Source organism: Teleopsis dalmanni, chromosome 2 (assembly GCF_002237135.1).
Source record: "Teleopsis dalmanni isolate 2A chromosome 2, ASM223713v2, whole genome shotgun sequence".
Taxonomy (NCBI): domain Eukaryota; kingdom Metazoa; phylum Arthropoda; class Insecta; order Diptera; family Diopsidae; genus Teleopsis; species Teleopsis dalmanni.
In genome coordinates, this window is record NC_051847.1 from 196369467 (window position 1) to 196379984 (window position 10518).

General features: G+C 31.3%; 1 protein-coding gene across 1 annotated transcript in view; it reads right to left on the minus strand.

Annotated features, from left to right (window-relative positions):
- LOC119683484 (probable aminopeptidase NPEPL1) overlaps positions 1-9483 on the minus strand; it is a 10740-nt gene extending 1257 nt beyond the window's left edge. Inside the window, exons 1-4 of the mRNA XM_038097167.1 lie at positions 9334-9483; positions 8091-9100; positions 7870-8026; positions 1328-1504 (exon numbers count right to left, since the gene is read on the minus strand). Of these exons, the coding sequence (XP_037953095.1) occupies positions 1328-1504; positions 7870-8026; positions 8091-9100; positions 9334-9357 (1368 nt within the window). The 5' untranslated portion in view covers positions 9358-9483. The remainder of the gene's footprint in view (positions 1-1327; positions 1505-7869; positions 8027-8090; positions 9101-9333) is intronic.
- Between the last annotated feature and the right edge of the window lie 1035 nt (positions 9484-10518).

The window sequence follows — 10518 nt, forward strand, 5'->3', positions numbered from 1 at the left end:
CAATAAAATTAAAAAATAAATTTTTGTGTTTGTCCTTTATTTCTTTCTTTGTTATTCGAAAACCCTTCTAATTATTTGGTTATTGTTATAACAACCATGCTGGTCTTAGTATTGAGATTTATATTTTCGAATAGTGGTTAGTAGTTTACTGTGCATTAAAGTTTATATTTATCTTGACGTTTATTTTTTAGGTTGTTGGAATTGAAAATTTATTTGAAATTATTTGAAACAATATTGATGTATAAAATGGAACTAATTTAATTAAGATCCACTCAATATATAAAAATATATTACTTAACTTTTTTAAAAATTTCGTTAAATATAGCAGACGTTTTAAACACTTCAAAAACTGTGCCAACTCAAAAAATTACATATCGCAATACAAAATAAGTGACTTAAAAACTTATTGAAAAATATATTGAAATATTTACTATATTCGACAAATTTTTGAATATTTTTTGAAGTATTTTTTAAACAAAATTTAACCTGATTTGTCAAACGGAATCAATTCAATTACTACACAATGTGCAATAAAAACTAATTGAGAAAAATTTTATTTTAATAAATTCGCATATAAAATAAATAAAATTGAACTTTTAATTAGTTTCCACAAAAAATCCAACAATAAAAAAAAATCAAAAAACAATAAAACCAGACGAAAAAATTTCACACAACATCACCACGTACAAGTCAGCTAACTAAATTGCACTAGCGTCGTCCTAAATCTAACATTTGCTGCCATTTATCAGCAAAAATGATGTATAACTAAGTTAAAAAATGAATCCACTGATGGAGCACGGAGGCAGAAGTGCAGGCAGGCAGCGCACCGTACATTGAAAAAGGTCACGTATCTGCAATGTTATGGTATGCGGCACGACTACGACGACCACGACTACGTCGATGACTACTGCTACCACTACTGCTACTGCTACTGCTACTGCTACTGCTGCTGGTATTGCTACGACTGGAGCAGAGTCTAGTGTCAAGTGTCAAGTTGCATTGAGCACTTGTAATTAACTGCCAAATTTGTGGTATGTGCAGCAATTTTTTCCCACAATTTTTCTGAGTACAAAAATCGATTTCAAGTGTAATGCGAAAAAAATGTCCTTTTTCACTAAAACAATATAAGGTTCCGTTCTGTTCCGTTGCATTGTTCTGTAAGTATTGACTATGCTACCATATACTGCACTTGAGTTTGTTTTTACTTGATAACATATATATTCGTATATACAAATATCGGTGGTACATCTACAGTTATCGTTATGTGTGTACGACGTACGACTATATCTTATGGCATAGGTACGTCGTCGTATCGTTTTATACTTACCGCAACGGAATTTTTCATATCAGCAATTGCCGATGTAAATTCCGAAAAATGCAATTCTGGACAATAAATTATTGGTGCCAATAAATCACCAGACTTACGACCAGCATCCAACGACTTACTCTCCCATTCTTCGGAATTTGTCAATATGGCACCATGGTACTTTCCTGTTGCTGTACCCTGAAATCAAACAAAAAACAGTGTCGTAAATAATACATTAAATATAAAATAAAAATAATAAAAATAAAAATAAAACGTATACTCGTAAAAAAATAATAGAATGAAATGAGGAAAAAATATAGCGAAGAGTGACCAATAGTAGTGCCACCAATCGCACATGCTTTAAATTTTAAACCAAGCAAATATTTTAAATCGGCAAGGATTAAGTAGAACCTTTTTGATTTATTGACTTAGTGACCAGTGAGTGTAATTGTTACAAAAACAATATTTATTGCATTATTACTTCTACATATGTTTGGTATTTAGATACACGTTTTCGTGACAGAAAATGACATCAAAAAAGTAGTTAACGCATTTAACTTTTATTGTAAACAATTCAGAAAATTTATGTAAAAAAAAAATTATAAAGTTTTTAACACGTTAAAGACCACATGCCCACCGGTGGGTCACTCCGCAACAACATTACCGGCCTGCGTGCTCACACGATGTATAACTAAGTTAAAAAGTAAATCGACTGATGGAGCACAGAGACAGAAGTACCATGTTTTACCTGGGGATTCTCAACAAGATTCAATTCGTCAAAATGTGGATGTGGAAGAATGTACTAGAATGTGGAAGACAAACTGACTCACCGGTGGGCATGCGGTTTACAAGAGTAAATGTCCATCTTGAGACCGGGGTTAAATAATGTCTACCTCAAATTATTGTACACTAAAAACATATTCAAAAACTGATATAGCAAATAACAATAAAAAAAATCCCGGTCCCTATGTGAAAAATAAGATTTTTCAATGCGGTCTTCAACGTGTAAAGATAGACAACTACCAAAGAATATAAGACCCAGCACTATATTTATAGAATCATATTAATGAATGAATGTTTAAAAAACGTTTAAAAAACTAGCACAAAATAAGATAAAAATGAGAAAATGAAAGTGAATACGCCATACGCTTAGACAACCGGGAGATTACACAGCGAGGCAAGCGTTGGCATGGAATCCAGAATGTAGCTGAAGACCCGGTGCGTCAGCTAAAACACGGAGAAAAAGAACGGGCGAGAGTGAGCTAGCTGAAGCCCGGCATCTACAGAGAAGCACAAAATGGAGTCTACAGAGATTGAGAAGAATTATTGAGGTCCTATGCATCACTTGGAAAGTTGGACAATATTAGTTGTGATAACAAGTAAGAGCGAATAAAAAAAGATAAAATTTTATTTTTAATTATAACAATTAAAAATAACTTTAATTAATTAATTCAATTAATGTACAGCTGGTTTATGATTTCGTTGTAATATAAAACAGCACATGAGTTTGTTAATGGACACTCACAACAAATTAACAAAACTCCAGCTTCCAACTTATAAGTCAAGTACGACTTTAGTCAGTTGGATAATGCACACTGACTCCGAGCTTCAAATTTGGCAGGGTACAAGTTAGACACTTGATGCTTGCAGTCTCAAATAATTATTTACGCATAATTAAACATAAAAAATAATTTCAAGACCACTGATGATGTGTATTGGGCAATACTCGAAACAGCTGTATGGTCAGCCAAAAATTCAGTTAATTAATAAATAATGAAAAAATTTTTGTTGTTGTAATTCATTACTGTTCAAAATATACCCCTCTACTAAAACAATAGTTTCAACAAAAAAAATTGGTTTCTTTCACCACAATTAACTTTAAGAATCAAAACTATTTTATTGTTAATAATTTTTTGTTAAAAGTGACGCGTCTTATGATGAAAAGTAACTATTTAAAAGTAAGAAGGGTTCGAATAGAAATTAAAAGACAACAACAAAAAGCTAAACTATTTTCATTAGCTATAAACTCACTACATTCATCATTACAAAACTGGCAAATGACTGATGGCTCTCGGTCCAAAAATACATAAGAGACAGAACCCTGAAGCTATATGCGAAAACTGACAGGCTGCCCTACTTAGCACCATCTAATCTCAGAGTAATCACTAACCGCACGGGACGGTACGCAGATCTTAGATCAGTCATTGAATAATCACAAAGCTTATGAGGAATACACAAATTAGTCAGTGAGGTGGGTGGGACTCTGCAGAAACTCCCCAGCTATCAAAGAGTAAAAGTACCCAGATGCATTAACTTAAAAAAGGCTCAACACACGACATAAGACTTAAGTCATGTTTAGTACATAAAAACGTAATAGCAGAAATAAAGTATCTTGAAATTATTTAAAACTAAAAAATTATACAATTATCAATATGCTACTATTACACAGGTATCTACATTCATCAGATATCTAAATAAAAATATAATAAAAATAAAGGATTCAAAAGAAAATTGGAAATTATTCGAAAAGACCAATTTACAACGAAACGGAAACAGCAGTATGGCAAGCAACAAAATTTTCCCGTGGAAATGGCATTTAAATAACAATCATTCAATGGAAACCTATGAACTGAAATCTTAAATAGAGTAAATAGATAAAAGATACGAAATGCAAGTACACAAAGCAAACTATTAAGAAGCAAATGGAGGTGCTGTTTGAACTGCACCTTACCAAGTCCATACTGAATGTTAATTGCAACCACCATGAATATTCACCAACAAAAGCAATAGCAGTAGCAGTTCAGTTCAATTCTATACCAGTTCCGTTTATATGGCAAGAATACCAAAAATTTTAAAAAAATAATCATTTAAAAACTAACAGCAAAACAAAGTCAGCCAGCAGGCAACACATGTTCTATTTTATGTTCTTAACCAAAATGCAAGGATTCGTTTACAATCGTTGCACAATTCCATACCAATTCTATTGCATTCTGCATGGATTTTTATTTTTCATGTTTAGAAATTCACTCTTAGTGGAGTACAATTCGCACAGTGCCACATCTGCACCAACAACATATGACGTTGCAAATTATTTAGTCTTTCGTCCAAACCATACCACACCACACCACAACACACCCAACACATCCAACACACCCTAGCCCAACTAAACTGAACTGAACTACAGACTACTAAGTACAGTAGAATCCCAGAATCCAGCTAAGCGAAGGTAAGTAAATTGGCGAATTGTGAAGCTGTTAGCAATTCATTTTCCAAGTACGAATCCCCATGAATTGTGAACAAGTGCTTGTTGATGGCTTCACTCCTTTCAGGCAAGCAGGGTTTGGGTATGTTTATGTGTTTCTGTGTTTGCAATATGTTGGATACTTCGAATAAAACTTCATGTTGAATTGGATTTAAGATAAATAATTGCAGAAAGCAGCCAGCACCTTTCTGAAGTGTCGGCAAAAAATATTTTCTCACTATATCTGCAGAATTAAGAGTTTCGAATTAGTAATTGAATTATTTAATTAAATCTGAAGTTAGCGAACAGAATTTAATATTTTTATTACACACACTTTTTATTTGAAATGTAATCTATCAAAATGAAACATATTTTCTAAGCTTTTAGGTATTAAGCATAAGGAAAAAATATTTAAAAATGCATTCCTGAATAGTATATGAGCAGAAAAATGAAGGACGAACTTTTACGGATTCAGAATAGGATAGGGAAAAGAAAAAGAAAAAGAAGTTCGCAGTAAAGCGGATCACTGCGACCTTAATAACTTTATTGATCTGTGCTCACTAACCCATATTCTTCTTTAAGAGAACAGCTTAGAGCAATATACTAGGAACTAATAAAAACTTGTTTAGATATCATTGTTATAATATAAAACTCCACCTTACAAGACTCAATATACTTACGGATGAAAACTGTAGAATTTGCGAAGAGAATGAGGAGTCAGCCACACATGTGCTGTTAGAATGCCATGCGCTAGTGCACATACGGAATAGGCTCGTCGGAATGTGTATTCCTACGGAAGAGGCAATAAAAATCTGTAAAGTAGGTTCTATACTACTTTTAATTGACGCAACAGGATTTAGAGACCTACTCTAAACCCACAAGAGCGCACAATAGAGCCGACGGTCGCAGTACCACATCCCCTAACAATAATAATAATATAATCGTTTTTGAATAAAAAGACTGATTACATTTTTATATGAAAACATATCATTCTTTGTATTTTAGAAACAAACCATTTACTATAGAATAGAACTAAAACTGTTAATGTATAATACGGATGACAGTCATCGAAAATGACTGAGTAAATACCTTGTAGGCTACGACCACACGATAGCACGGTACTTGTGTAATAAAACCAGGGCAAACAGGATCTGGGTTCAAATTTCAATAAGGACTAGTTATTGTTGATGTTGTAACCAAATGCCTACACGAAAGAAGACATTTGACAAGACATTGCATATTAAGAAATGTTACTGAAAATAATATGGAGAAGAGAAGAAGCAAGCATGAAAGGTAGAGCATAAGAATATTGACTAAAGTCTGGTCTTAACACATGTTTTCAAAAATGTTTAATAGCTGTCTCAGTAATAGACCTACGAGCACTCCCAATATTGTTGAAAATATCTACTACTAAATCTACATTAAGTTTTGACTCTATTAGATATCAGATTCTATTACGTGACATAAGAGATTATAATTGCTAAAATTGATAAATAATGACATATGGCAAAATAGGTACAATTTTTATTTTTATTCCTAAGAAAGCATATTGGTTCGATAATACTACTCATCAATTTCAACATGAATTCAAAAACATATCACTTATCTGAGGTACATTAAAAACAATAATGATGAGAATGACAATGACTATAAGAACTGCAATATAATACTTTCTTAAATCTTTAAAGATAATTTACATTGAAGACAACCATCATACTTATATACTACTACAATCTACTTTCCTACTTTAATCGGTGTCACTTTCAGATTAAGTGAAATTTATGAACAAATATACATTAATGGTATAATATAAAATTAAAATTAACAAAATATTTTAGAATTTAAGATCATTTCAATAAAATTTAAGTTCTAAATAAGTAATATTAATTCAAACATATTTTATTATGTACTCTAATAGACAGTAAAGCAATAGATCCATGATATCTACTACTTCATAAAACGGTTTTGCACCTGATATATAAAATAAATACATGCCAACTTTTAAGTACTGCGTACTACGAAGTACAATAAAGCAAGGAATTGTGCTATATCATAAAGCAAGGGAGATCGCAAAATAAAATCATATTGTACTATCCACAATCCGCTCTTATTCCCAAGAAATCCTCTTTCACAATACCTCTTTCACACTTTAGCCAGTCATACCCTTACCAACGTATTCGTTTTTGTAGTTCCTTACATGTTATCCGCCATTTATTTCTCCCCGGGCAAAACAAATAAAGAAATGTGCAAGTGTCACTGACTGGGCATCAATGTATTAGAATATATATTATCATACTACTACCGCTAAGCCTCAAGTCGGTATCTCTTTCACAATACTCACAGTACATCGATGATATAGATTATGGTTTCTCAAACTACTACCGCTAAAGCACTAGCCAGTATTTCTTAACAATACTCACTGAGAATCGAAAGTATAGATAATACCTTCTCGTACTACTATCGCTTAACTACAAGACGGTATATCTCTCTTGCCATCACTGATTAACTTTTCATTAAACTTATTTAGCTTTAGTTTCTTAAATATCAAAATGGTGTGCAAAATCTTTGTTTGAATAAAATAATAATAAATGAAAAAAAGGTGATGTGAAAAAAAATAAGAGCTTGTAGATGAATTTTTATTATTGGTTTTATTATTATATAAAGGTCTATAGAGAGGTTTCAAAAAGTAGTGAACTTCAGCAACAAAAATTTTTTTATATTATTTTAATTAATTGAATTTTTGACTGGCAATACAGCTGTTTAAAGTATTGCCAAATACCCATATAAGTGATCTTGGAATTATTTCTTGTATTTAATTATTCGTAAATAATTTTTCGAGACTGCAAGTACCAAAGGTTGAACTCGTGCCCTGCCAAATTTGAAGCTCAGAGTCAGTGTTCAATAACTAACTGACTTAAATTGAATACATAAATATCCTTTAGAAGTCAACAATTCTCAGTCAGGGCGGAGTATTATTACAACTTTAGGTAATTAAACTAATATTTAATTAAAATATTATATTATAATATAAATATAACAATATGTTAACAGTCAAGGCGTAAAGAGGGGTTTTGAAGATACCTCGAGTTAATAAAGAGTAAAAGTGCTCAAGTTCACTGACTCAAATAGCTTCAACATAATAATAAATATAATATATTATAATATAAATGTAATATACTATAATATAAATATAATATATTATAATATAAATATAATATATTTTATAATATGTTAAAAATATTATTTTATAAAATGAAATAATTAAAAAAGTGAACTCACAACTACTCTAAATCCAACATTTTAACTTATCTAATGTACTAACCTGTGCTCCAGTTAAAGTTGCCATATCCAAAATGATGTTGGCTTTCAAATCCTTGTTAGCATAGCAAACGCCATCAGCTAATACTAAACGCCCTTCAGCATCAGTGTTGTTTATTTCAACAGTGCGACCGGAATACAATGTATGTATATCATCAGGACTAAAAAGCAAATAACAAAAATATTATTTATTTACAAAACCAATTATTAAAAGTATAAACATACCGTGTTGCGTTTGGACCAACAGAGTTTTCTGCCAAACAGAATACTGCATGCAAATTCTCTTTGAAATCGTTTTTAACAGCAGCATAAAAAGCGCCTAGAATAGCAGCTGCACCACCGCAATCCCGTTTCATGCCAGGCATTTGTGTTCTAGCCTTAATGCTAAGACCGCCGGTATCATAAACGATACCCTTACCCACCAAGGCGATAGTTTCATGTGCGCCTTGCGGTTCATGAGATAATATAACTAATGCGGGTGGTACAGCGGCTGCCTTACCAACACCGTAAATGCCACCAAATCCTTGTTCACGTAATTCTTCACCGCGTATAATTTTCGGTTTAATTGATAACTTTGAAGCGACGTTTTCAACTTCCTTTACAAAATGACTAACATTCATTTCATTGCAAGGTGTATCAACAATACGTGCTGTTAATCGTATACCATAAGCTGCACTTTCTATGCATGCAATGTCCTCTTTACTTAGTGGCTTTTGTGATAGTTGACCATCTTTCTCAATGACAAGAAATTCAATATTTACAATGGACTTATCAGCCTGATCGTCATTGGAATCACCTATGTGATGTTTTGCACCTAAGCTACCAGTCTTACGCGTAAACAATGGAAAAGCACGTACCACAGCACAAGCAGCTGGGAATATATCATTGCGTTCACAAACTATAACAATGCTTTCATCATTAACATTTAAAACATTAGCTTTCACCAAAGCTGTGATGGCATGAGCACGTGATGGTGTATTGTGACGTGAACATTTGATAGGTAATGCAGCTACAGTTGCTACATCCAAATACATTGAACACTTATCAGTAGGTGATGGATGTAAGGCAGATATGGCATCCTTGAAAACATCCTCTGAGACACGTGGATTCAATTTAACAGCTAAATCACTGAATTTTAATAGATTTAAATGACGCAATTGACCGATAATCAAAACTGGTCTGGAACAAGGATCGCCTTCTGTTAATGTTGGATTGAAGCGAAATTCGGTTGCCATCTGTGTGAGAATAAGTATATATTATTAATGAATTTCACAAAACTGATTTAAATTTAATCATATATATATATATGAAATATCAATAACAATAAAATATTTTTTAAACTAACTTAAGAAGTCAATAATAATTTGTTAAGAAATTATTATTTTAAAAATAATACATTTTTATCTGTTATCTCATTAGATTATCTAAAATTAGATAATATTTGTGAAAACAACATTGCAGCACTCACATGTGGTGGTCTCTTCCTTCCCATTTTTCCTGAATTCTAAAAAATTTTGAGTTCTCTACAAAATGCACTTGACTTTCACTGACCACTGCGTTTGAAATCAACTTTTGAACTGAATTGAGGATTTGCGTAAATTTATAAAGTGCTTTAAAAATTGATAAGAAATTATGATTTATTACTGCAATAAAATAATTGATTTTTTTTTCGTGAAATTCTAGTAGTTTTACAAAGCCCACATAAGTTTCAGTTTATTGCAATCCCTTATCTCTTGAATTTAGAAATTTAAATCTGTATGTGGTAGAGAGATTTTTTTTCAATTTATCTTATCGCTTAGTGAACAATTTGTTTTAATAAAACATTAATATTATACCATTTAATATTTATGTTATTATATATTTGATTCTTGTTTTTAATAAAATAATATCTTTAAGCACGTGTATTAATCTACAAACATACAGACATACATAACAGAATTATAAATAAGTATAATTGGAGCTTATCAGGGATGACAAATTCTTTTTGTACCGATTGACCGATAACAGTTGTTTAAACTTGCTATTTTATGAATCATTAATTAATAAAAACAGTAATAAAACAAATTTAATCTAACAAAAACCGTACAAAGTTTACCAGAACAAAGTTTGGGATTGAATGAAACTTGAGTATAAAGGTATTTATAGAATATGTAAACATAAGAGACTGTCTTGAATATATTCATAAAAATATTCCAGTGAAAAATATAAAAAACAATAAAAATATCAACAGAAGATAGCAGAGATTAAGTTTCATTCCAGGTATTTATCTGCTATCATATGTACAATATTCTGAATGAGCATTTTTACTATCTTAAGCCATTATTCCGGTAGGTATTTACAATCTAATTTTTATAAGTAAAAATTGCAATATTTAACAATACTTCAAAGAGCTGTAAAAATTCAATTTATTGAAATAATATAAAAATAATTTTTGTTCTTATAGTTCACTACTTTTCGAAACGGCTCTACCGGCTCTATATTTAACACCTAAATCAAGATTTGATATATCAACAAATGAAGTAATTTTTACCTTGAGAACATATACCTGGATCAAATGTTTAAGAAGTTACTCAATTTGAATGTTACTTGAGCAACTTCAAACAAAATTATAATAGCTTGATTGAACAGCTCCAAAACAATGTTTTCAAAAATA